Consider the following 27,092-nt stretch of genomic DNA (forward strand, 5'->3'; position numbering starts at 1 on the left):
TCTATATTTTATTTGGTGATTTGGAATACAACCTTTTAATTAAAAAATACATAATAGAATATAGTAAAAAATACATTATTTATCATATTGGAGGCATTCTCTCTTGCTGGTAACTTGTTTTCTGGCAAGGTGTGTGTCTGTGCTAGAACACCACTTACCAGTTCACTATATTGTTAACTGGATGTTTGTCTTCTTACATTAATTTAAAGCTGTAACATATTTTTGTCTTAAGGAAAAGCCTTTTCTTCAAAAAACGAAGTTATAGGTTAGGTTAGACTTGCACAGCTGGACAATTCTGATGTTGTCACTTCAACACTAAAGTACACAGTAATTTTGAAGAGGGTAAATCTTATATTACATTTTGTGTTGCTGCAAAAGTGAAATTCAGGCACTGAGGTCTCCTTCCTGGATGAGATGTGTGATGCATCTGTATTATCACTGAGATTCTTGTTGAATTTCATTTTTAGTAGGGGATGAAGGTTTCACATCACAGTAGCTAAAATCATGTCCATAAATAAGGTCCTTAGGAGAGATTTCATCCACGTGTGGCTCATGAACTGTGGCAGTACTCCACACATGGTTCTTCCCCTGGGATTTATGTAGGGCTTCTCTCAACCTCCTGTTTTCTTTGGTTGTGGATTCCCAAATTATTTCAATTTCCCCTTCCACTTTCCTAGAAAAAAAAGGTAAAATACTAATTTTAAAAACACTTTTCAGCAGTACATAATTACAGTATGTGAAGAAGAAATTAGAAACTGCTTGTATTGAAACAATTGAAATTGCCTGACTGAAACTTGCTCTTATTTTTATTTTTAAGAAGCCCATTAAACATGGTGCTAGAGAGGATATGATCAAAAAAACAAAGATTCAGACCCATGTCCACAGGGGAGAGCAGTGCATCTGAGATCCAAATGTCATGACTGCCATTGTCCCCTGAGCTGGGAGCCACCCTGACTGCAGTTCTGCTCCCTGCACCAGGTAGGTTTGTCACACTGCCCCTCTGCCAGGAGCTCTGCAGCTCCACTCACAAGCTCAGAATGTCTGATGGAAGAGTCAGATGTTGTGCTTAGCTAATGCTCCCTGTGAGGTTAACAGAAGTGGTGTAAACTTTGTTTTTTGGAGGAGAGGTGAAGATAGTGAAGGACAGTCCTTAAGGTGTTACAGCCTCATGGGCAATTTCTTTGCCCAAACATAAATGAATAATGCTTTCTCAAAAAAAGAGGTTGTTTCTCAAATACAGCAGCCAACATAATTTAATAGGGTGCTGTATTTCAGCAACAGATTTTTTAATGTTATATCTGATTAAGGTCAAGCTCCTGGGTTCCCTCTGACTTGCTTCCACTCATATATCAAAATGGAAAATAATCAAAAAACTATGATCATTTGAACTGGAAAGCAAAGCTGCTGCATAGGAAGTGAGCACACAAATCTTAATACTATGGACTTCTCTAACAGTCATTTCAAGCCACTACCTGAAGCAGCTGATAGAACTAGCCCTTTACACAAGTTCTGCTGAATACCAGGTTCTAAAAATGAGAAATAAATGTAAAACACAAATGTAATGAGATTAAATGCTGTGAGGCTATATTTCTGGGAAAAGGTACATACTAGAAGTATAATCTGTTTCTTACAGAGCCCTCTGTGATCTATAGAGAAACAGTCTCTCCTTTTTGAAACACCAAGCGTGTTCTTACAAAGTATATTTCTCCTTAAGCCAGTAGTAAGAATGTCTGATCCTGCCAGTTACTCAGTATATGCTTCAAACTGTTTTACAAAGGCAATTACTGTTATCCTCAGCATTCATTTTGGGGTTTATGAGGCACATGACATGATTATTATTATGATGCAACGTTCCATGATTGAACTTGCCCATTATGAGTTTCAAGCATTGTTTGACCTTTGTATTTTCAGCATCTTGTTTTGTTTTTTTTAAATGAACTTCTGTGTCTTGGTAGGGACAAGTTCCTGTTCTGTGTTTGGAGTTCCTTCACTCTGTTTGGAGTCTGCATGCAGTGCACACAGCACTCTTGTGTTCAGCTATAAATATACAAGATTGTAATCCAGTTTATCCTTATTGTAGAGCAGAATATTACCAAGCCAAGAATATTACCAATTATTTTATCTCCTGTGTTCTAAAACAAAGACTTACAAAATCATTTCATTGTTAACACTTGTCTGAAGTGGAGCCAGAGAAAGCTTGAAGATGAAACTAAAGAACACTGAGGTCTGAACTGCAGTTTAATGCTGTCAGTACACCTGACAAGTGGGGTGCTCATTTTCAGTTCATATGTTCATTTCAGTGGCAGCTGCATCTGTTTTAGAAAAACCAGTTCAAACACATCAGGTGTTTAAAGTACCCACATGGTTAAAATTATTTCAGTAGCAAGGAAATAGATGCCTTTAGAGGTAATGGTGTATCTGAACTCCACTTGCAGGATTATTTTTTAAACAGAGCAGAGATGCAGCATCTGAAAGCACTCACTGACTTTTTGCTTTGGCATGAACAGTCAAAGGTTGTTGTTGTCAAGGAATCACACTGCAGATGCCCCTGGCTTGGCACACAGTACATACACTGCTGCCATAAGCAACTCTTTTCAGTGTGGCAGAATGTAGTTCACCTGTTTTTCAGGTGACATCCAAGATGCTCCATGGTGTGTGTCCTGTTTCCAGATGGATTTAGGCAAAAAGCACTGTAACAACACAGGTAAGAGAGCTGCCTCTCCACTGCCTGTGCATGCCTTCTGAGGACAGATGTAGGCACATTCATTACTACAGCTTTCAAACCTGCATTTAACATCCAAAGTGCAGCAGCTAAATATACCTTGAAGTACTACTCTTCTTATCTCTTATCATGAGATTCATCTCATGAGATAACTCTGTAAACAATACAGGTATCATTATAATTATTCTAAAGATCAGAAAATAATACTACTTTCTTATCAGTTGATTTAGGCAAAAGGTTGCTATTAATGTCCAATATTCTCTAGCAAAGGCTGTAATTATTGAGAAGGCTCTGCAGAACAGCTTCTAGGAAGGTAAAATTTGCACTCAGTCAAAAATCCTAAATAACTGTTTCCTGGAACAGCTGAAATACTGTTTTCTCATGCAAATGTTAGATATTAGTGGGATGTTCATTGTACAATTACCAGCTAGTCACACCATAGTACTGTCTAATCAAGAGGAACTGTGTGGGTTGATACCAAGCCCTTTTTTTCTACTATCTCTAAATCTCTTACTTCCCAGTGGCAGAGATGACTTGCAAAGTGAGTGTTCAGTTATCTGTCTTCAGCTGTAAAATTTTTTGCTGTATACTGATAATGGGCTATGTAGCTTTCCACTACTGGAGGGCAAAAGTACCTCTAAATGACTATATGAAAAGGGTGTTTCAACACTGACAGACATAACCCTCTATAAATCAGTTAGATTATATTTTCATTGTTTTATTCTGCATGTAGCCAATCCATATCACTTATTAACAGACCAGTAAGGTGGATTCAGAAGGGAAACCATCACCTGCATATTTACTAAGTTGCTTTAACTCTTCATTATTCTGAAAACTGTTGAGAGATGTGGAGAAGGAGGTATTCAGCCATTGGTAGAAGATGCCATTCAATAATTAAACTGTATCTTGATGATTTATAAACACCCCCCCAAATAATGGAAGACTAGGGTCAGATTGGTATTCTTCACAAGAAATATTAAGAATAGTCATCCAGAACAAATTCCTCTTTCAAAAGGTCTTTTTTGGAGCTGGGAGGGATGGAATTCAGAGGACCATTTCAGCACTTTCAGAATAGCCAAAACACAAGGGAGAAAAGAGAGACAGAACACCCCACGTGAGGCTCTGATCAAAGCAAGAGTTTGCAGCTCTGTGCATTTGCTGCCCCCCACCCTTTCACCCCTCAGATCTCACTGGGTTGCTCTGCCAGGGCTGACTGACCTTTTCTGCTCCAGCACTTCATCCAGGGTTTCCTGCTTGTCTTGCAGCAGATGCTGGAGCTGCTTTATTTCTTGCTGGTACTGAGCAGTCTTACCAGCAAATTCTTTCTCTTGCTTAATCATTTTGTGACTGATACTGCCCAGCTTCCCAGCTGCTTTCTTTTTATACCCCTGCAAGGGGTAAAGATAATAGGAGAAAATCAATTATAGGAGAAATAAGGACAGCTCACTACCACCAAAAGCAGTATTGGTAATAACCAAATACATTGGTCTGATCTCAAAACCAAGAAATAATGTTTGTATAAACTTCTGAACTTCCACATTAAATTATGTAGGTACATGACCTACATAAAAAAAAAAAAAAAAAGGCTTGTGTTACACATTTCTACATGCTGCTGCTCTGGATGAAAACAACAGGTACTACCCAGTATTTTTTTTCCTCATGATTACAAATAGAATGCTTCAACTGTTACAGTATCTGCAAAATGCAATCTTTGACGTAGGCTGTAGAACAGAGTTGGAAGCACCTCCTTTAATAAAACTGCAAACTATTTAGTGAAATTCTGAAAACACTTATTTGTCTTGCTAACAGGAAGTTTTATCTAAGGTGTGAAATCTAAGGTTTTTATCTTCATCTGAACAAAAGCAGAAAGTTTGAGTATGCCTTTTGGAGGAACCCTCCTATCCTTCACCAGTAAAATTCCAAAAGAGACCAAAGTTCCATCTGATGAAAATTGTCTGACTGTCTCTATAAAGTCAAAGTCCCATCTGATGAAAATTGTCTGTCTCTCTAAAAGGTTTTATAATTCTGATCCTGACAGAATAGCCCCACTCCCATAATAATGAGAACCCTGATTAAATGTTTACTGGGTGCTATGGAACATTACCAGTTGTCACCTGGTAATTAAGATAATAGTTGTGTTCAGAACTACTTAAAAAGTCATACTGGGGGAGGGTGAGGTCCCTTTTTAAGTAGACAAGGACAATGTTTATAACTGTAACTTTGCAAGTAAAATTGGATATGAGAGATTAAGAGTGACAGCCTTATATATTCAGAAGTTTAATGAAAGAATGTCTTGTCTGACAGTATTGTGGTATTAACAGAAAAAGTATTTCCTCACAAACAGTAGATACCTGGTTTGTTTCTGTTTCTTAAAACCAGTATTTAGTCTGTGAAAAGGATATAGATAAAATGTAGAAGCTTAAGTGCAAAAGCCAACAAAATGAAAAAAATGTCAGGTGCAGTTGTGATATTATGTGCCACAGTAAATAAGATTCCTTATTTGCAGACTGATCGTGGCACATAAACACTTGGAAAAAATCAATTAATTAAGCAAATAAGCTGTTTATACAGGAGATAAAACTGTGTCCAAAAGTATGAGAGTTGTGTTTGTACATTACTTTGACAAACAAAAAATAATCTTAGCATTATGTAAACAGAACTTCCTATTTTGCACATATAAAGTAAAACTGATGAAAGTTGAAATGTCTCCTGTATAGACACTGGTGAGGCCACACCTTCACAAGGAGCAAGTTTGTGCTCAAAGTGCAATATGTAGCAAGAGGGCAAAAAATGAAAGCCAGCCTGTTTGGTAAAGTTTCATGAATAGAAATGGAGTTACAGTGGGAGATGCTGGGGTGTCCAGGTGTTTCTCCTAAAACCTTGTGACTGACAAAATTGTCATCAATTAAGAGATTCAGAATCCATGAAAAAACTTGTTGCCATCTGGCTTCTTTTTGACAGTGTATCTAATTTAAACATGAATTACTCCTGCACCAAGGTGAGGAAAAGGTGCCCAATGATGAACTGGAGCACAGAATCTGTTACCAGAGATTTACTGTAATTCAATTTTCACAGTCATAGGCCTAAAATCTTGGATTGGCTTCACAAGATTTGAGCTAGATCTTTGACTAAAATATTTCATACAGGAGATGGGTTTCCCTGTGTTAGCTGTCCCTTTTACTGCCATGAAATAGAGTTGCATGAAGATGAATGGCTCCCCCATGATAAAAGACATTATGTATGAGCTCAGGTTAAATGATAAAATGGCACAGAATTAAAGAAGTAGATTTAACAGCAAAAAACTGGCTTCATCATGTTCTTCTTGTGGATCAGTGAAAACACTGGCACAGATTAACAACCAGTTTTTCTCATTAAAAAACCCAAAACATTTAACATAATATTTAGCTTAGAAACATTGCTTACCTTAACCTTTTCTTCCATTTTTCCTAAGTGCAGACAACTTTCTGCTATTTTGTTGAGAACACCATTATTCTCATTTTCTAAACATTTGCTCTGTGAACATACAGTAGAGATGACTCAGTGTAATTGTTACTATAGGCAAGGCAGGCAAAATACACACAAAGAGGAAGACAAAGCTATTCAGTTTTGAGCTACAATAGTGTGAAGAGCAAGATGGAAAAAGAATCCTGAAAATTATTCTAATAATGGCTAATTAAAAATTTGTCAACTGACTGCTAATACTATCACACTGACAAAATGATGCCTTGAAACAGCTTTGCTCTCATTGCAGCTACTGGTACTGTAAACCAAACCAGTTCTGTTTATTTTTCTGCAGGTGTATCTCTGTACCTACATGTAGGGATCCCATTTGTATGCACGAGACTTTCCTTCTGGGTCAGATTCAGCAGTCTGATCTCTAAAAAGCCCTTGAAATAGGTGGGGGTTCAAGCAAGGAATCTGACATGTGGCTTTTTTGTTGTTGCTGTTTTACAGGATTTATCATCAGGCTGTTTCTGGAACCAGTACCTTTATTTTTGTGGAGATGTGGTTACTATAAATTACTTTTTAAAATCCTCATACAGGAAGAATGAAGGTTAATTTCTTAAGTGCTGTACCCTTTCTGTGCTACCATTCTACTGGATTAAACATGCATAGGTAATAGGAGTACTTCAATGAGTAAATAATCCTGACATTACTCAAGGCTGAACTGATGTGAATGATAATAGACATTTAATGATACATCATGCTCAGTAGTGGCTCTGCATAATCATAAAGGTCTGGCTCTAATTAATTTTTGTTTTGCTTTCTAGGCCTTCCCATCAGACAGTTTTACCCGATTACTTGACTACAAGGTACCTGCAGTCTAACTTTCTGCCAAGGTAAGTTTTAAGTTTAGTAATTAGAAGTAGGAACAGGTTATTCTCATTCAGCTCTCCCAGGCAGCAAAGTAAACTGGGTATTTAAAGGTTTTACTCATACTAGACTATTCCAGTAGAAAAGTTTGTCTCAGAGTTTCTTTGCCGTCTGCCCAAAGACAATGAATTCATAAACAAACAAAACCACCACTGCACTGTCTAGTATCTAAGCCAAATAAGGAAGGACAAGTATGTGTGTAGGTATGTATCATCATTTTAGACATACACAAGAGAATGTGATCTAAAAGTGAGAGAAATTCTGTTTAGCATGACAGGACTGGCTTCTCATTGTTGGATCAGTTTATACCTAAAGAAAGGCCATATTTGACTGCATTTTGAGCTGTCTTCCACAGACCTACTCTTAGCTTCTTGTGTGTGCAGAAAAACTTAATGGAAACAGGCTTTTATGGATAAAAGTATTCTGAAAATCTACTAGGGTATTATTAAGGCAAATGGCACCTTGTACTTAGAGGTAATTCTGGATCTCTGTGGCATTTCTAATGCAGTATGCTGAATATTTGGAAGTAGATTGAGAGATAAAAACCAGTCTCCAACAGGAGACATTTGTTGTGCCTTGTCTGACAGTGCTACGGTACAGTTTGCAGTGCACAGTTTGGAGTTGGGTCACTGCAGTTACTCTTCTAGAATTGGGAATTAACCATTATAACATCTTTTCACCAACACTAATGACAACCTTTACCTACTAATTAAACAACTGAAGCAGAAGCAGCTCTATTTTAACAAAGTTTTGTGAAATGGTTTCCAGAACCAATTTGAAGACAGCAATACACCAGCATGTAGAATTGAAATTGTGTCCAGCATCAGGTAAAGGAAAGAGTACAAAGCCCAGAACTTCCGTTCCTGATGTGTCCACTAAACCTAAATTATTCCAAAACTGTCAACCAGCCTGCCAGAAAGACTGCTTACCAAAAAAAGAGCAATAATGTGCATATGCTTCCACAGATCACTTCAAGAGTAATGGTTTACTTTTAGATTCAGAAACAAGTATTAAAAATCTATGATTGCGTGCTACTTTTCAAAACATGTAGCTTCAACAATTGAAGCTAATCAAAGTATTTTTACCATGATATACACCACCCTAATGCTGGAGTGAGGTAAGGCTTAATTATGCTGTCTCTAGAAATTAGGGGAATTGTTCCAACCACTCTTCTAGAAAATCATCTTTTGCTCTCCTGTCCTATTTACAAAAATCTACTTTAACAGCTAAATCCTTACACTGAAATTATAGCTTACTTTTTTGATAATACAAAATAACAATAAGATGTGCCAGTAGGATGATAATTGTGTGAAATATCAATAAAGCAATATTAATTATTTAAAGGTAATTACCCAAACAAAAAGATGATTACGTTCCTGAGCTATCTTCTCTACCAAACCAATAAGGTTGGCTAGATAGTGCTGGGCTGCAAGTTCTTCTTCCATTGCTTCCTGCAACTGCACTGTCAAAAGACCCATATTCTTCTTTAATTTCCTATAAAAATTAATGGAACAAGGAAAATCTTCAGATTGCAAATTAACAGAGCTATAAAAAGAACTTGTACAATACTTTGTCAGTCAAATATACTGTTAAACATGCATTTGCTCCAAATATTTGCAATGTTAAAAGTAGCATTTTCCACTTTTGGAAGCTGTTCTGCTTTATAGTACATTGTAACAACAGTAATGTCAATTCGAAAAAGTTTGCAATGGCTACAAGCTCATACTTAATAAGAAATATGACAAGAATGTCACTTTTAAAAGTATTGTAAGGTCTGCAAATAATGTAACACCTGATTATTCAGCTGAGTACACAAATGCTGAATTGCTTTAGGCAGCTACTAGCATTAAATATATTCTTAATTTGTATGTAGACATTGAAAAGCACAAATGAAAAAACACAAAGCTTAGCAAAGTTTACAACCAGGCCTTCCAATTGGACACAGATGTGTTTAGAAAATGTTTTTTTTCTGCAATATGTAGAAACTACACACTGTGGGATGTCAGACAATATTTTTAGAGATATATCTGCTATTACTTTTAGAAATAAGGTATTTCTACGTAAGAAAATGAGAATGTGATATGACCTGTTGGTCTCCTGTGTCATTTTCATCTTAGTTTCCAGGATTTTGTTTTCAGCCATGAAGTTCTTTTTCTCTAAAAGTAGTTTCTTGTTTTCAGCTTGCAATGATGCTATTTTTCCCATTAGATCCTCTATCTCAGAGTGCTTTTTCTCCTGCTCCTCTTGTAAATGGCTGCAAAAAACAACAGCATAGAACAAGCACACTTCAATAAAAATTCAGCAATTTCAGGATCCTTCAGATATTATCCCAAAAATGGGAACAAAGAATAAGAACATTTTATGTACAGTGTTGATAGAAATAGGTTTGACAATAAGTGTGGTTTTAATGCCTCCTCTCCCAGTATTTAAAAAGGGTACACTTAACAGTATGTACAGTATGGTTGAAACACTTCTGCCAACCTCTCTAGAGCTGGGATTTCCTTCTGTAATTCGAATTCTTTACAAAAAGTGAGACAGTATTTTAAAAATATTTGTTTACCTTCCTTTGTACCTTGGTAGTTACCAGTTACCAGTGTTAAGTTTCCACTTGCCTCCTACCTACAGAGTGTTGCGTGTGCAGATCTGTTGAAGTGAATGCTTTGTAGAATTGTTTCTCTGTGCACCACGTGTGAACTCATACCTTTTCAAATCATTCACTAAAGCAAGGTGCTCCTCTGGTGCTATTCTGCTACCCAGTTTGGCTTTCAGCTCTTCACAAGTAGAACACAAAGCTTCTAGCTGCTTCTGGTACTCTGCTATCTCTTCTTCCTGACTCCGCTTCTTATCTTCTAAGATCAGTATCTGTTTGGTCAATTTTGAAGCTTTTGGGAGGAAAAAACAACAAACAATATGAAACTTGAGTACAGCAAAACTAATTTAATCACCCTGTGAAACTCCAGCTAAGTCGGTAATATGTTCATTCCTGTTTGCTCATAGCATTATGTAACAGGGGATTTGTCATTTTCGTTTGTATTTTAACAGTTTGGATTATTTTTTTTTCCCATCTCAAGCAGTTTGTTTTGGAAAAGTGACAGCTTCAAGACTGCTTCTTTTCAGAGCTGTAAGAGCTTTTCAGGGCTAGCAACTCAAGCACTTTACCTTCTTGAACATGTTGTCTGTGACTGTCTTTTGCCTTAGCTTGTTGAATTTCGAGCTGCTGGATCAACAATCTGTTTTCTTCCAAGACCAGCTTGGCCTGAGTTTGCAGCTGTTGCCTGAAATGACAGATAGCTTTGAAATAAAATATAATTGGAATATTAACTTATGTCCAAAGAAGAAACTGAACTGAATTCCAAGAGTGTGAATCTACAAAATCATATTTGAGTAATAAGCAAATCAAACACCCTCGTTAAAAGTAATGTCAGAACCCAAGGTAAGCTTTTTAGAGACATGAATTCATAACCCTTGATATCTAAATTACTATCAATAGTGTTTGAAATATTTGACTCGCTAAAGAAAAAAATCCCCACAGAAAGAAGGAAAAATCTGCATGTGTGAATTTGAATCATAGCATCACTGAATGGCTGAGGTTGGCAGGGACCTCTAAAGGTCATCTCGTCCAGTTCCCCTCCTCCAGCATGGTCACCTAGAGACAGCTGCCCAGGACCATGTCCTGACATCTTTTGAGAATCTCTAGGGATGGAGATTCCATGACCTCCAGCTTGTTGCTTGTCCACAGCTTGTTGCAGTGCTCACAGTGCAAAATTGTTTATGTTCACAGGGAACCTCCTGAGTTTCAGTTTGTGCTCATCACCTCTTGTCCTGCCACCTCTGAGAAGCACCTGGCTGTCTTTGCAGCCTCACTTTATTTACATAAATTTACATGCAGTGATAGGATCCCCCAGGGCCTTCTATTTGTGGAGCACTCCCAACTCCCAAATTTGTTTTCAAAACATGCAATAAATTCTTGGATAGGATTTGGATCTACTTGGCTTTGGTCTGTAAAAAGACTGTCAGTGCTTTATAGTCCTGTAAACAAGGTGTGTGTTTAAACTGAACTATCCTAAGCAGAGAACTTAAATACCTGGGAGTGGAACATCTCCCTTATGAGGAAAGGCTGAGGGAGCTGGGTCTCTTTAGTTTGGAGAAAAGGAGACTGAGGGGTGACCTCATCAATGTTTTCAAATATGTAAGGGGTGAGTGTCAGGGAGATGGAGTTAGGCTTTTCTCAGTGATGACCAGTGATAGGACAAGGGGTAATGGGTGTAAATTGGAGCATAGGAGGTTCAAGTTGAATATTCGAAAAAATTTTTTTCCTGTAAGGGTGACAGAGCCCTGGAACAGGCTGCCCAGGGGGGTCGTGGAGTCTCCTTCACTGGAGACATTCAAAGCCCGTCTGGACACGTTCCTATGCGAAGTGCTCTAGGTGGCCCTGCTCTGGCAGGGGGGGTTGGACTAGATGATCTTTCGAGGTCCCTTCCAACCCCTAGGATTCTGTGATTCTGTGATTCTGCTTTCAAGAAAACCAATGCCAGACTTTCTAATGTTAATAAAAGCATAAGAAACTATTTGCTGTTCTAATAATAGCTTAAAGAGTTAAAAAGTACTAGCCAGAATGCAAGCAGAAATACAGTACAAGTGTCAGATGATACCACATTAAACACAAGCATGTAGCAAAATAATATGTATCAAGGATTTCTCATGGCAGTAACTAACACAACTATAAAACAAAAAAGTCTATGTACTTTGCTCATGTATGACCTTACTTAGATAAAAATGCATACTATTGAGTGTACATCTAGAGAGGGACAAAATTAATTCTGATATAACTGGCACATTCCTACTATTAATATAAGTGTGAAGTTAAGTATGTAATCTGCAAGGTTTGGGGAAGAATTACATGGGCTTCAGGTGCAAAACTGCATATTCACTATCTTATCTTTGCTCTAAAATTATTTCAGGCATTGCATATCAGCATTGTTCAAACAAGACATTATTGTCACCTTATTAACTCTTCAGCAAAATTTAATCTTGCTTGAGTGGGACAGATTTTTTTTCCTTAAAATATTTAATCTTAAGTTTGCATGCAACAAGCAAAATAATGAGAAGATTGTAATTAATTTCTATGAATGTAACTTGCCATTCTGTGGTAGTAATCAGGTTACTTTTATTTAATTGCTCATGCAGGTCTTCATTCTCCTTCACTAACTCTTCAACTCGTACTTTAAAATTCTTCATATCCTCCTGGAAGACAAAGGATTCCACATAAAGTTCTTTAAGGTAAGTATTTTCTTTTAATTTTTACATCAACAAAAATGTTTATACATGCCTGGGTCCTTCTAATTCTTATGTTAACAGCATATTATCTCACTGCTCACTCTTCATTTTATTTCACATGTGCATACTTCACAATTGCTTCATTAATGTAGTAATATTTGTTTAAAAATAGAGATATTTGAGTTGTGTCACATTTTTGCCAAGAGTTGTTTGCATTAAGCACATACCTTAAAGAGAATAGCTGTTCCATAATACCATAAATAAATAATATAATTCCTAAATAACTAGAAGTAAATATCCTTCTACCATAAAATCTACGGCCTGTAAGCAGAAGAGCAGCTATACATGGCACTGCATCCCTATTCTAAATGACCACAGTAAATTCTTTCTACCACTGACTGTGTTTATGGTTTACTTTATTCAAAGAGCACAATCCATCCATCCATCCATCACTTTAGTGCCAGCTTCTACATCAGAACATGTACAAGCAAGCCAAGTAGGATAAGCTAGCACAGAACTATCTATGCATGCAGAAATAAAACCAAGTCACTTTTAATTTTAGGCAGAAAACAGCTTTCACAAGTCCCTTTTAAAAATTTCAGTAGATTTATTTCTGCTTTAGTGTAGAAACTTAAAATAGCAACTTTAAATGGCAACTTGCCTCATGTTCAAGATTTATCTCTTCCTTTTCTCTTATTCTGTCTTCATATGCCAAGAGGAGAGGTGACAAATACTTCATATCCAACTTCAGAAAAAAAACAAAACCCCAAACCCATGTAATTCAACTGCAAACCATAATATCAGCAATATTTTTACTACTTCTCCTGCTATATATTGCTAGTTTTAAAAGCTATTTAAGGTTTTCATATAAGCTTTGCAGACAAAAGTGCAGGAGCTATTCAGACCACCATATGCAAAATGTTGCTGCAGAAGCACTTAATGGTGCTGCTTTAGGAGGAAGCTTTGGCAAGGACAAGGCTGGATGCTGCACCTGCACACTTTGCTGACAAGCTGCTGTTACTGAGCCATAAATGTAACCCAGCAAAATGTGGCTGCAAATCAATACAAAACCCCACTGAACACTACAATGGATGCAGTTGCTGATAACCAAACCTAGCCGAGATTCAGGGAAGGGAATTGTTACACTCTGAAATCTGCATCTTTAATACTAAATACATGTGTATGTGATTCTTGGGTATTATAGCTAGAAAGACAGAGCAGAAGGAGGACTTTGCTATTTCTGTACAGTTCTGAACAACAATGAGGAAGGAAAATTTAAGATCTGATTAGTAGAGCAAGGAGAAATGGTACATGTTACAAATACATTCAGTTCCAGAGACTATTTGCCTTTTACTTGCCAGAGGTTCATAGAGTACTAGTGGACCTATGACCATTTCTGCCATCAGAATCACTAAATATATTTTCTTACAGTATCATCTTAAAAATAACCATAGCAGAAGATTACTTACCAGCCATGGTGGCGCTGGTCCTTTCATGGGTAAACTTCCCAGTTTTTGATGCTAAAGTAGATTTTTTTAAAAGATACAGAAATTATTTCCTGATTTTTTGAACCACCAACCAGTGTTCATTGCAGTTAAAATGGTTACCCCAAACAAGATGATGTTTCTAATTGCATGTGTTGCATATGTAGTACACCCAAAAAAACAAAACAAAACCAACCAACAAGCAAAAAAACCCCAACAACCCCAAAACTCAAAGTTCAGCATCTTGCTAATATAGCAAAGTCTAACTTTTTAAAGTTAGACTTAATGATAAATGTTAATTTTAAATTCCACAAAAAGCCTATGCTACCTGTAGACTTTGTGGCAGATCTGGAGAAAAGAGTCTTCAAAAACTCAGCAGTGAAAGGATAATGGAACATTTCAGTACAGACTGCCTTTATAGCAAAAATTCTCACCTCTTCTTGGAACAAGGGCCTGAATTTAGTTTGGTAACGACTTAATTCTACATTTAAACGATGGACTGTCAGTTTCAAAGCATCATTTTCATCTACCAGTTCTTGTGCTTGTTGTCTGAGAGAAAGTAATTCTGCAGCTTCCTCTATTAAAACAAATCCAATAAGAAAGTTCAATCAAAATTCAAGAAATGCTCTCAATAATTTGTTAATTGTAAGGAAAAAAATATCAATTAGCTAGAACCAGAAGAGAAGTTCTCTCAATATAATGTAACAGAACAGTCCCATGAAAAATTACTATAAGAAAATCATTATATTTCAAACAACCAAGCAATTTTCAAGCTTATATAAGTATTCCTTGACAAAATTTCTACAAATGTAGAAAATACTATTTAGAAAATACTTCTGCATGGATGCTTGCTCAAACTAATGCTCAAACTAATGAAACTTACTACTGCAGGAACAGGTTTAAAGAAATTAGAAAAAAAAATCAAACAAGGTAACTATGAATAGCTTATATTCACAGAATGTTTCTCCTACCTTCTCTTTGTGACTTCTCTGCAGCTTCTTTAAGTTGTCTGTTTTCTTGTTCTAGTCTCTTCATCTTTAATTGCTGTTGTTCCAGTTGCTGTTTTGTTCCCTCCAACTGTTGGACCATAGCCTGGTATGCCTTGTTCAGAGACCAGTTTTCTTGTTTAAGTTCTCTGAGCTTTTCCTTAGTCATGTTTTCCCATGCTTGCCTTGCCCGAGTAGACACATCTGGAATGCCACATTACAGTGTATTTAGATGGAATTCAGATACCATTGAGTTTTAGCAAATTATAAACAATTTTTCCCAATATTAGCATTACATGCAAGTTATAGTTTGTAAGATACAAATCAGCATATGGCTCCCAGAAGATAAAGCCAGAGAGACTGAGAAAAGTGGATATAGAAAGAGTGCTAGATAGTGGAGTGACAGCAAGTTCCTATTTTTTCTCTGAAACACTGAAAACATTCCTTCCTTAAAGGGCAAGTGCAGCACATCTCTCTTCCTAGCGCAGGCAACCAGAAATGTGAGACTGAAATATCCACTGCAGTAAGCAAAGTGTACTTTAGTTTATATTTTAATCACCAATGTAATGAAAACTTTACTCTCCTGCCCCCAGAACAGGCTTCAATGACCTGTTACTGAATAGAAGTTACTTAACAGTTGCTACAAAAATAAAGTTTAGATCATCTGCAAAATCTTGGCTATGTTAGCATTGCTAATACTGGCTCACACCTGCAAATTTTTCTTTTCATGTGCATGGGCTCAGCAGCTTACTTATTAAAATGAAACTTGAGATGTTACCCTTACCCTCAGACCTTCAAGATCCAGTATAATCTAATTGCATACAGGTGTGAATATAACTTAGTACAGAACAGCTCTTGAGGATATTTATAAAACCAAATAATAGGTTTTGAAATACAAAGTTATCTCTGTTATAGATGACACAAATCAGCTTCATATGTTCAGTCATATTTCAGGCACTTATGGTCACTGTTAACTTCCTGTGAGAAGGCCTAAGATGCTTGATAGCACAGACTTATACAAAAAACCCCATGAACTCATGATAGGCACATACCCCCCCATGCAACACACAAAGTTAAAAGGTGCTGTGCCTGGAATTGTTAAGTGGATGCAATAAATGCAAATAAGGCACTATCTGAAGGTAGACCAGGTATCTCACATAACTTCATGTCCAACCATCTCAGTTGCAATAGGATACTTAATAATGGTGTCATCCTGTAGTCCAGATCAAATTTCAGGGGTTGGAGAGTTCCAGTATGACTTTATTTCATTAGATTTTTCACAACTGTTTGCTTCAGTTTGGAAAATAAAAACAAGTCTAAAACACTTAATATAAAAAGTATGGAACTACTGTTTCTATACATACACATTTCATCACTTTCTCATCTTCTGTAAAAAAGAAATACTTTCCCTCTCACCCCAACAAAATTAGGCTTATAGAATGCAAGCAGAAAAATGTCTTTTTATGTATATATATATATGCATATTATTAAAGTGAAGGTGTATAGTAAAGTCACAGAAAAATCAGAAGTACCTGGGGATGGTGGAGGTTTCTCACATATTAGGTTTTCCACTAATGATTTTTCTTCCTAGCAGACAAAAAAGAGACAATTTGCTTTAACATTTTTAACCTTTCTGAAGTACTCTGAACAGTATCAATGTTGGAAAACTTAAGAAAGAGAACTTGTGAAACAGTTCTTTAATATTAAAAAAAAATAAGGATGAATTCACTACTGACAATATACAATTTGTCATTTACCTATCCTGAACTTTGTTGTCCTTTCACTGGTGGAAAAAAAAAAGTATACATATTTTTACATTTCCAGAAGGTTTTCATCAGGAAAGAACTATATGCCGATTTTATACTAATGTATTTACTTGAGATGAACATGATTGATACACAAACCTCCTCCTCGTTTTTATGAAACAGCAGTGAAGTTCTATAAGGATATGACGCCATGTAATTTAACAAACTAAGACACTGATGACTAAATGAGCCAAAATTCAGAAATTATTTCAAAAGAAAATATATCTGGTCAAGGCCTTGAAGAAAAAAAGTGATTTTAACAATGGAAGTGACCATTTTTTATAAATAATATTCCAGCAAGTTGAGCTGAGAAACTAAACTTCTGGTTATTCTTTTTCAAACTTGTGAAAGCATTCAGATGGGTCAGACTGGAACACCAGATAAATACCTGATAAAGCCAGGCTCAGAATCTGAAAATTATGGTTAAGAATTATCTCTTCCTATAACACAATGTCTCCCATTCTTAGTTCTTCTTTTGCATGAGGAACAACAGATGTATTAAAAAGCAAAATAACCCAAACTTCTATAATGGCCTGTTTTACCTATATGGTGGTGTTTTCAAAAGGAATGATTAGCCATTCTTGTAGTCCAAAAGAAAAAGTTTCCTTAATGGCAATAAATTAATTTTCTCTTAAGTAACTGTAAATTATCAGCTCTTTATAACACCCTTTTTTCCAAGCTGCATCACAAATTAACATTCATATTAAGTCTTACCTTTAAATTCAAGCCAAGATGTTGGTCTTCTGTTAAAGAAAAACAGATCTTTCAGTCAATTAAAACCAAAAGTAAGGACATAATTTATAAGGGCTCATATGGATATGGGAGTACACTGCAAATAAATGTAACAAAGTCCTCCCAGACCCCCAGGTTAGATCCCTGACTTGCCAGTATCTCTTTAATGGTGTATGGGGATACTGATGTGAGACCTTACTTGACCTCACACTGCACAGACATGGCTATGGAAAATTCAAGTAAAGGACAAATGAAATATTTTCATTGATTTTACTGGGCTTGAATCCTTCTGCATCTCAGAGCAAGGCAAGAGTAAATTTTACAGCTTCCAAGATCTGCAGCACTTGCTATGTAAACAGGGATTAGAAACAGCTTATATAATTTATTCTTTTCAGTTTAATGCATCTATTTCTCAAATGGTTTTATCAAAGCAACCCGTTCTGCCTGGATCTTGTTCTCTACAAGTTTATCAAACAGCTCCATTTGAAACACTAGGATCCAACATGAAGAAAACTTGTGGAAAAAAAATATATTTTTTTATAACTGACTCAGTTCTACTTTTTGCTTCCTATTTAACACCTCAGAATGCTGCTGTCCTCTGGAAAAACTGCATTTTGCAGATCTGGAATAGTGGAATAATTTTGGAGCACAGTGACATTCCAATAGTTTCCAGAGTAAAAACTGGATTAATTCTGATACATGTATCAACAGATACCTAGTAGAAAATGACTGTATTAGACAAAATAGAGTTCACAAAACTGGGGTTTTTTGGGTTCCTTTTCCCCCTCTTTTTTGATGCTTGCTGATAGTGGATATTGGGGAGTTTCAGTTATACAGTGATTACAGACCAATCTTCCTTCATTACACAGACTTTATTTTCTGCAGCTCCTAGAAATGGTTAAATATTTAGTAGCATTTCTTTCACTGCCCTTTTTTTTTTTAATATTAAAAAAGGGAATATTTATTACCAGATAAAATTTTATTAAGTTATTTTACCCCATGGTATCAAAGGTACAGCATTATGACTAAAGGATATTTACCTTCCATTTGCACATTTGACTTATCCACCAGCACCTGAGACTCATTTTCATGAGAAGGCACCTCCTCTTTCTTGTCAGCATTAGCACTGGGAGATGGTAGACACTCTTCCTGTGTAAAAACAGACACCACCATCTAAATCATGGTAACACTTATAGCACAGAAAAATCCACCAGCCTTCAAGACAAGGTGATCTATTTTGTGTTATTCTGAATCTCCAGGCCTCTCTATATAGGTACAGAGGCTCATTAGCACAACACTGAGTTGATGCCTAAGCTTTCACCATTTGTAGAAGTGAAGTTCCTAGTGCTTTTAACAAATCAACTGTGTAACATGAAATATCAGACATTTTGGAAGACTAAATTATGCATACTAATTATACACAATACCAGAGTTTTCCTAATAAGAAAACTATTTCAATAATTGGAGATGCAGAATCTGTGAGAATCAACAAACAAACCTAACTCGTGTAGGAGTAAATGAACTGCAAAGAGAAGCATGTGAAATAAAAATTGCATAAATGTCTAAAGAGTAAGAGCATAAAAAGCCTTAAAAGGTAAATATCTGTATGAATATATTAAGACACAATTAAGGAATTAATAGATCTGAAAATCCTACCTTTGTATTTTTGCATGGAACAGCATAAATAGCATTGTTACTAAAGCTTCCTCTCCTTTTCTCATTACTGTGACAGCTGGATTCTGCCTCTTTATCAGCATCTGAGAAATAAGTCTCCATGTTCTCATCATCACAATCATTGCCTGATATTTCCAGGGACTGTACAGATCTGTCACTACCATCAAATTTCCAGTTGGGCCTGCAAGCAGAAAGCAGTGTAAAGGCCATTTCAGTGTTGCTTACTCTTCCAAAAAATATAAACCCTAGTAAAGTAGGACCATCAGTCTTAGAATATATAGGAGTCCAAACAGCCAACAAAATACCAAAAGAGAAAGTGCCCATTACCCCATGCTGAGCTCTGTCACTGTTGCATATGGTTCAAAGCATTCTCTTTCCACACAGGTGGAATCACTTTCAGACAGGGATCGCAGCTGAGGCTGAGGAATAGCAACAGTGCGCCCTGTCAGAGTTGTTGTAAGGATGGCAGCTGCTAGAGCAGACCTGGAAGAAAACAGAATAAAGAAGTAAAACAATACTCGTGTTTTCTCTTTGGCCTGCATTTTTTTTTCCACTGCAAAATGCCTTCACTATTTAAGCAAAGCAAAAGGTTCACAATTAACAGGCATAAACACCACTGAAAGCACTAAGGGACTGGTTATCAACTGTAAGCTCCCAAGGCAAAGGACAAAACCAGGCAAGCTATTGCAATGCAGCTGTCTAAGAGTAAAGTACAATACCTATTTGCCTTCCCAAATTACAGGCATGAAAACCATGGAATAGACTGAGTTATATTTCTAAAACTGACACAGATAATTTACAGTACTTAACATACACTTAAACATAGCCATAACAATGCTACCTGGCATTGTGTTGAAAAAATGGTCCGTGTTCTGCTCTTTTGTCTTCTAGTTTCCATTATTCCCTATTCTGAACCTTTTAGTTATGATTCTGTAATTCTTTATAAATGCTGGCATACTGCAAACAAGGGCAAGCAGGAGGAGGTAGAAAAATGCCTGTTTGTGGGATGCTGCAGAGTACAGAGAAAGGTAAGATAAAGAGGAAAAAACAAGTAGGAACAAAGGTAAAAGGAAAGAAACTGTGAGGACTGAAAGAGGAATTGCAACAGTTGGAATTCAAAAAGGATGAAGAAATTAACTAGGATTAAGCTGGAATGTTGGAGACATTAGAAAGACCACGGAAAACAATTGGAATTGGAACTAAACACAGAGAAAACATTTAAAAAAAAAACTAAGAAACTATAAATGAAAATGAAATGTCTTTTCTCTTAATGTAACTTGCCTCTGAAGCTAATTAAAATCTGATCATGGTTTTACATGTCAGTTTCCTGAGTCCCTACTTTTTTTTTTCAATATGCAATAAAATGGCATGTTAGTAATGTTTAACTAATGCTTCTCTAATGAGTTTAAATGTCCTGAGTCTCAGTACCAGTACTGCTACAGTCCTACAGTCTGTGTGAGCAGCCAAATTAAAAATGACCCTAACGTTTAATAGTCTATTTGTCTTCACTGACTCAGATTTATAATAAGTTATATATTCATAACAGTGATTTTCCTAATTATTTAACACACTTAGGTGTGGGAGAAAAACAGGTATCTTTAAAATTCAGAAAATGGGGAAGTTTTCAGAAAGATTTATGTAAATACTGCAGCAAGGACATGCAATTCTTCAAATCATGCTTTTCTAGTATGGTATTGCAGTTGATGAAATAAATAATTAAAAAAAAAAAAAAACAAACTCAAAACATACCTGGGCCTTTCTGGAGAAGGGTTTGGACTACGAGGGGGAGGGGTGCGGGGAACTGCAGGTTTAGGAGCTATGGTAGCAGCAGGGACCAGGCCATGAGCTATGTGTTTCTAAACAATTTAAAATAAAATTAGTTGACAATGACTTTTAAGTATCACAATGAAAAAAACCACAGAGTTGAACATGCACAAAAGTAACAATGCAAAATAATATAAAAGGGAAGAAAAATTACATGCAGTTTATGTAAACAGAAGACTTGAAATGGTTGAGTTTAACACTTAACATGTATGAACAGCTGCTAATGAAGGTTAGAAACATAATGTACATGAGACTCATGAATGTAGGCTCTCCACCCACTATACCATCTGCAAAATCAGAATTTTAACTTACTCAAGTATTTTTTCTTGTATATATATATATAGTACTAGAAATCAATTTTTCAAAATACTTGAAACCTGTTTCAGAATAACAATATTTGTCCCTTTCTTGTAGAAAGATCCTGTCAGTCAGAAGTAATGCTGTCACAGCAGTACAAGGTAGAAGAAAAAAATATCACTGAGCAAGTCTTGCAGTCAGATGTTCAGCCTGAATAACTAAATCCTCCTGGATTTTTGACAGCAAAGCTTACAAGATAACATTAAACTCCAGCTCAGAAAAACTAGGAGCAGAGTTCCCCACAGAGAACTTTGAATGGAATCACATAAAGGTTGATGTTAGAAGGGAGCTCTGGAGGTTTTCTGGTCCCAGCAGGGGCAACTAGAGAGGGTTGCCTGGGATTCTCTCCACTTGGGTTTTGAGTATCTCCAGGGGTTGAGACTCCACAACCTCCCTGGGTAATCTGTTTGTGTTAGACCACCTTCACAATGTACAGTATCACTATCAATAATTTAAGTTTAATTTTATGTGTTTAAAGTTGTGCCCATTGCCTCTTGTCAATGCTCTTGCTCAATGCCATTACCTCTGATGCTCTCTAGGGATCACAAAACACCATGTCACGATAAAGTCCATGACCTTCTGACAGATGTTGCTTTTTTATGGGGAACAGACTTAAATCTCTGCTACAGATACATATGTCTGTTTTTTGCAATTATTCCTTAGGTCGTCTTCAACAGGATAAGGGACAGGTAAACCGGGAAATGTTTCTGCACATCAAATAACTCAGTGATGCACTAGAAAGACTTTTTAGTCGGTCTCATCTGGCAAATGCACTGCTCCCTAATGCTGGCAGTCAGCCTGGCGTGCACCATTTTATTTACCAAAGACTACAGATGCCTTATTCCAACTACCAGGGAAAACAGAGGTAAAAAGATGCTTGCTGTCACCCCACAGGAGAGGTAAGACAACAGATAAACATTTTATTCTCATTCTAATACTAAAAACACTTCACTTACTTAAGAGTATTCTAAAAGGTTAACACAGCACTACTGCTGACAGTCACAGAATCACAGAATTTTCAGGGTTGGAAGGGACGTTTAAGCTCATCCAGTTCCAACCCCCCTGCCATGGGCAGGGACACCTCCCACTATATGAGGTTGCTCAGAGCCCTGTCCAGTCTGGCCTTAAAAACTTCCAGGGATGGGGCTTTTACAACCTCTCTGGGGAACCTGTTCCAGTGTCTCACCACCCTCATGGCGAAGAACTTCTTCCTAACATCTAATGTAAATCTTCCCTCTTCTAGTTTGAATCCATTCCCCCTCGGTCCCATCACTACCTGACCCTCCCTAGGCAGACCCTAGGACTCCCTATCCTAAACAGACCCTCACCAGCTCTCCTGTGGGCCCTCTTCGGACACTGGAAGCCATGATCAGTGATACCGTCCTACAGCCCTTGGCTGCCCTAAGGTCTCGCTATGAACTCTTTCATCACTTCACTCCAGGGCAGTGACCGTCTGCCTCCACCATCCCCTCGCACATCCCCCCCGCCAGCACCCAGAGGCCTCCCTGAGGGGAATGGCGCCGGGAACACCCACCCGCCCGCCCCGCCGAACCCAGCTGTTTATCGAGAGGAGACGGCAGGCCTGCCAGGAGAGCTGCAGCACCCCCGCGCCCGTCCTCAGGACACCTTCTTTTGCTCAGGATTTATTTTTCTCCCCGTTTCTCGCTTCAGTCAAATCACTCGACAGTCACCGCCGCCAACCGCCGGCCGCAGCCTCCTCCGCCGAGGGCCTCCGCTCGTCCCGCCCCCCGCAGGCCCAGCCCCAGGGGGACGGCGACCTGCCCGCGGGTGAGGAGGGCGATACTCACGAAGGGGCCCTTCCGGGCTCTCCGGAACACAAACGCCATCGGGACCGGACACGGGACGGACTCCGCTCCACCGACTCGCAACTCTTTTCGCCGCCCCCGGGGACGCTCGCCCTTCGCGACCCGCCTGGTAGTAACGGCGCGGCTGATTCGCTGCGGGTTTACTCTCCCCCAATCAGCACGCGCCTTACTCACCCCACCCTCCGGCCTTAGCAACCTACCAGCGGCGAGTCCCGCCCCCTCCCGCCTCCTCATTGGCTCACGGGCCGCACAGCTCTCGCTTCCTATTCGCGGCCGGCGCTGTCAGACAGGCGCGTGCTGCAGGGAGGGCGGTTTGGGCGGGAAGGGTGGGGGAGAGCGCGCTGTGTCCTGAGGGGGAGAGCGGGAGCCCGGGGGCTCGGTCCGGCCCGGTCCGGCAGGGGCAGCGCGGGGCTGGTGCCTGCCCGGGGGGCCGATTCCCGCTCCAGTCAGAGCGGATTCGTGGTGAGGGCTGGCTCTGGTTGTGGCTCAGTGTGGTGGTGTTCGCGGTGGCTCTGGTTTGTTTCTTTTCCTCCCTCGAAGTCTCCCGTTCCCCACAGAGTCAGCACCGCGTCGGGCTGGCGAACCTGAGAGGGATCTCTGCCCGCAGCTGCCTTCAGTAATCTGTCTGGTGACTTCTGAGGGCTGGAGATGCCCCTGGAGTCAGCTTTGTAGTTGGAGCAGACTTGATCCCAGCAAGGGGGGATGAAGGCATAGAAAAGGCGGTGTCTTTTTGTTCGCCACCCATCTGTCTGAAGTGAGGTGTTCTTCAGATTGCCTGGCGAGGTTGGGAGTGGAACTTGCTGGCCGGCAGCCTCTGTGCAAGTAAAACAGTGTTGCTTACTGATTTTGGTGTGTTAACATAACTGAAAAATACCTCTGGGGAGGAGCTGGTGTCTCTCATAATAAGAGCATAACATAACTTTTAATTATAAAATTAAGCTTGGAACAGCTTTATAAAGTGTGTTAGTACCTCTTCCACATTTCTTTCCAGGGTGTGGCTGCTACTGAAGTAAAGATTGAAAGGAGCTCAGATGACAACGAAAGCAAACGTTCCTGTGACAGCAGGATCCATCGCTGTCCCTTATGGGCACGTGATTGGAAATGAGAAGTGGAGGGGGTCAGAGATAGCCCAAAGTCTGCAAGGTAACCACAGACAAATGGGAAGAGGAAAAATAATTTAGGCAAAGAGCGTTCCCCTCCATCACCTGGTATTGCTGAAGTTGGCTGGAATGTGCTTAACTCTGTGCCTGACTGGCCCTGTATTTGTGGTACAGCCTTTTTTAGCAGGCTAGAAATTCTTGTCTATCATGTATCTGTGTGATCAGTTCTATCATATTTGCAGTTTCTGAGCACTGTACAGAAGGTCTTCTGGGGACCCACAGCAGTGGGTCTATTGTGAATATGCATTTTCACTAAAGTGCCTTGAATTTACATGGGTACCATGACTGTGCTGTCATCTCAAAGTAAATTAAGGTGATGATCCTTTCAGAATAGCATGTGATGTTTTTTTGAAGTTCACAGTTTACTGAGAAACTGTAATACTTTCAAATCTGTAATTTGGAAGTGATATTAACTGCAACTACTAAAGGCATCAAACAAAAAAACTACCTTGGATTGCATTTGCCCATTTTGCTTTTATTTATATTTTATTCACATATTAGGAAAGTTGTGCTGTGAAGTAGTTATAAGCAGATTTTTAACGACTGCATTTTTTCTTTTACCAATATCACCTCAAGGGAAAATTAAACTCATCTTTGAAGATGGCTTAGGACTTGTGGATTTTCATATCTCAAGCAGAACTTGCATTTTATATATCTCTGAAGCAGATTTGGTTGCAGGGGATGAATTCAAACGAAGATTAGTTCGATTTAGAAATGTAAGTACTACATAAAGAGAAGTTTTGAATTGGTATTTCTTTATTCTAGGCTTCTGAAAGCATTCTTATGTTATTTTAGTGGGGCCAAACTTCCACCTGAAAACTGAAGAGTGTGTAATAATGCTACATTAAACCTCAGTACTGTTGCTGCAACCTGTGTTGTTCCTTTGATTTGCTTCCAGGCAGCTGATATTTGACAGAAGTGTTCTCTGTTGCATTGCATCAGCTTCTCATTAACAAAGTCTTTTCTTCTATTTTCCTTTCAATACAGGCCAGCAGTCTTGGTGCAATTGTAATTGTAGAGAAAACCCAAATAAGTGATCAGTACTTCTTAGCAGTACAAAAGCTTGTTGTGCTAGAACTTGGAATGGTGTTGCTTCCCGTAGCAAATAAAGGAGAAGCTTCTCAACTTATTGCTCAACTAGTAAGTTTTCTGTGTGAGTGAATAAATATTTGGTAGTTACAGGACACGAGAAATTACTTGTTTTCCAACAATCATTACTCATTTCAGAAAGAACACCTCGGATCTTAAAGTACACAATATATTTTGTTGTTTGAATGTAAGGAATAAATACCCAGCAACAGGAAAGGGAAGAGAAGAAAGAGGGATCATTTGGGAACAAATCAAAATGTTGAGGGATATGATACTGGATATTTCAATAAGATGTTGCACTGAGGTGCCACTGGATAGCATTAGGCAATCCTCACCAGAGTTCTCTATCCAAACCAACGTGAGATTTTGCTTTTTGTCCCAGGCTTGGCAAATTGTGTTCTTATGTTGTTTCTCTTTATCCTGTGGCTGGTATTAAGAAACTGTTGTTTTCCTCATGAGACTTTGTGGATCTGCATCAAAACCCTTAGTAAGAGAGCACGCTTAAGGAGGGAGCTTGTTTCTAAAACTTCCTAGTGCTTGCATTGAACTCTTGAGATAAAAAAAACGATTTAAAAACCCCCAAAGCAGCGCTCCAGCAGAGGGCACTCGGTTTCAGTTATGTCTTTGTTTTGCTTTAGGTCCGAGAACAAAGTAAGGATCCCAGCAGAAACCCTTTCCTTCGTCAAAAGTGTTCTCAGCTGGCAGAACCGGCAGTGTTTCGGACGGTGCAACAAATTCCAGGAGTTGGGAAAACAAAAGCTCTGCTTTTACTGCAGCAGTTTGGAAGCATCCACCGACTTTGTAATGCATCTGTCAACGAGCTTGAGCAAGTAGTTGGGCAAACGGTAGCACAACAAATTCACACTTTTTTATGTTCCTGACATCCAGAGACCTTCTGTTTATTTTTTAATTGTGAATTATAATTTTTTTGTTTTAATAATCACATATTAAGGTTATTTCTGTAATTGTATCAACTGGAGGATATTGGCTAGTTGTCTAGATACTACTCTGCGGCTGCTTTTTTACAGGTGTTCTGCTCACATAAATTGAGCTGTGAAAATTGCCTTGAAAGGAGGGGCTGTAAGGTGTTTTTCAATTGTTTTGCATAAACCCCAGAAAGCTGTCATCTTCAGCATCCACGAGAAAAAATGGAAATGCAATTTGCATGCTTATTTTTGTCTTCCAGAGATTTTTATGGGTGGTGTTATCTTAGTTACTGGAAATGTGAGTTAATGTGCTTTTAAAAAGTCAGCATATGTTGCTTTATAGTAATATCTTTGACTTAAAACTTTTTGGAATTCTTTTGGAAAGTTCTACTGGAATACAGCCTTGGTTTTACACTAACTTCTCTGGTTTCTTCTTCTGTTCACAGAGCGTTATCAAATTTATTCCTTTCCATGTAATATCCAGAATCTTGATTAGTTCGTATTGTGCTTTTGAATGTAGGCTGAGATAATAATTATCAATTGCAATATATTTTGACATTGAGTGTCAATTGTACTTTTAGTTCTATTTCAAATTATAATCCTACCCCATTTACTAAGAGTAAACCTGCCTTTTGGCTTATGTACCCATTAAGGAGTTAGGAGAAAAGCTTCTTTCATTCTGTGTGAGTTTTGGGTCTCATCAGGAAGGCAACTGAGCAGGATTTTCAGCTTCCTTTTGTAAACTAAAGAGATAAGAAAATAGAACCTTGGTACCTCTGTAACCAATCTTATCCACTGGTTTGTGTGGTCAGCTTACAGACTTTTTATTTATACTGATTCCTTTCGTGGGATGAAA

The 27,092-nt window shown here is 38.2% G+C and overlaps 2 protein-coding genes across 3 annotated transcripts; one reads left to right on the top strand and one right to left on the bottom strand.

Moving 5' to 3' along the window:
* Positions 1–23,162, bottom strand: CEP89 (centrosomal protein 89). The gene is made up of 19 exons (XM_030457981.1): positions 23,044–23,162; positions 20,804–20,910; positions 19,382–19,537; positions 19,037–19,235; positions 18,421–18,529; positions 17,363–17,391; positions 16,376–16,430; positions 14,829–15,047; positions 14,292–14,434; positions 13,843–13,893; positions 13,035–13,118; positions 12,237–12,340; positions 10,256–10,371; positions 9,798–9,978; positions 9,183–9,350; positions 8,449–8,590; positions 6,146–6,235; positions 3,941–4,110; positions 1–673 (listed from the first exon to the last, which is right to left on the bottom strand). Exons 1-19 carry the CDS (start codon positions 23,080–23,082, stop codon positions 436–438), a joined length of 2,400 nt encoding a protein of 799 aa, XP_030313841.1. The 5' UTR covers positions 23,083–23,162; the 3' UTR covers positions 1–435.
* Positions 23,125–27,092, top strand: FAAP24 (FA core complex associated protein 24). Of its 2 annotated transcripts, none has more exons than XM_030457983.1 (5): positions 23,125–23,170; positions 24,053–24,204; positions 24,798–24,937; positions 25,209–25,361; positions 25,949–27,092. In XM_030457983.1, the coding sequence occupies exons 2-5, from the start codon at positions 24,093–24,095 to the stop codon at positions 26,189–26,191; spliced, it is 648 nt and encodes a 215-aa protein (XP_030313843.1). In that variant the 5' UTR covers positions 23,125–23,170; positions 24,053–24,092; the 3' UTR covers positions 26,192–27,092. The 2 variants fall into 2 exon arrangements, with proteins under 2 accessions (XP_030313843.1, XP_030313842.1); XM_030457982.1 differs by lacking the exon at positions 23,125–23,170 and adding an exon at positions 23,432–23,523.

Source organism: Calypte anna, chromosome 11 (assembly GCF_003957555.1).
Source record: "Calypte anna isolate BGI_N300 chromosome 11, bCalAnn1_v1.p, whole genome shotgun sequence".
In the NCBI taxonomy this organism is placed as follows: Eukaryota; Metazoa; Chordata; class Aves; order Apodiformes; family Trochilidae; genus Calypte; species Calypte anna.

Coding starts and splice junctions, on each gene's coding strand:
- CEP89 (XM_030457981.1), bottom strand. CDS start 23,082: ATGGCGTTTGTGTTCCGGAGAGCCCGGAAGGGCCCCTTC. Junction 6,236..8,448: donor GTAATCATCTTTTTGTTTGG/GTAATTACCTTT, acceptor GTATGTTCACAG/AGCAAATGTTTAGAAAATGA. Junction 4,111..6,145: donor AAATGGAAGAAAAGGTTAAG/GTAAGCAATGTT, acceptor TACCCCTTGCAG/GGGTATAAAAAGAAAGCAGC.
- FAAP24 (XM_030457983.1), top strand. CDS start 24,093: ATGACAACGAAAGCAAACGTTCCTGTGACAGCAGGATCCATCGCTGTC. Junction 24,205..24,797: donor GATAGCCCAAAGTCTGCAAG/GTAACCACAGAC, acceptor TATCACCTCAAG/GGAAAATTAAACTCATCTTT. Junction 25,362..25,948: donor CTCAACTTATTGCTCAACTA/GTAAGTTTTCTG, acceptor GTTTTGCTTTAG/GTCCGAGAACAAAGTAAGGA.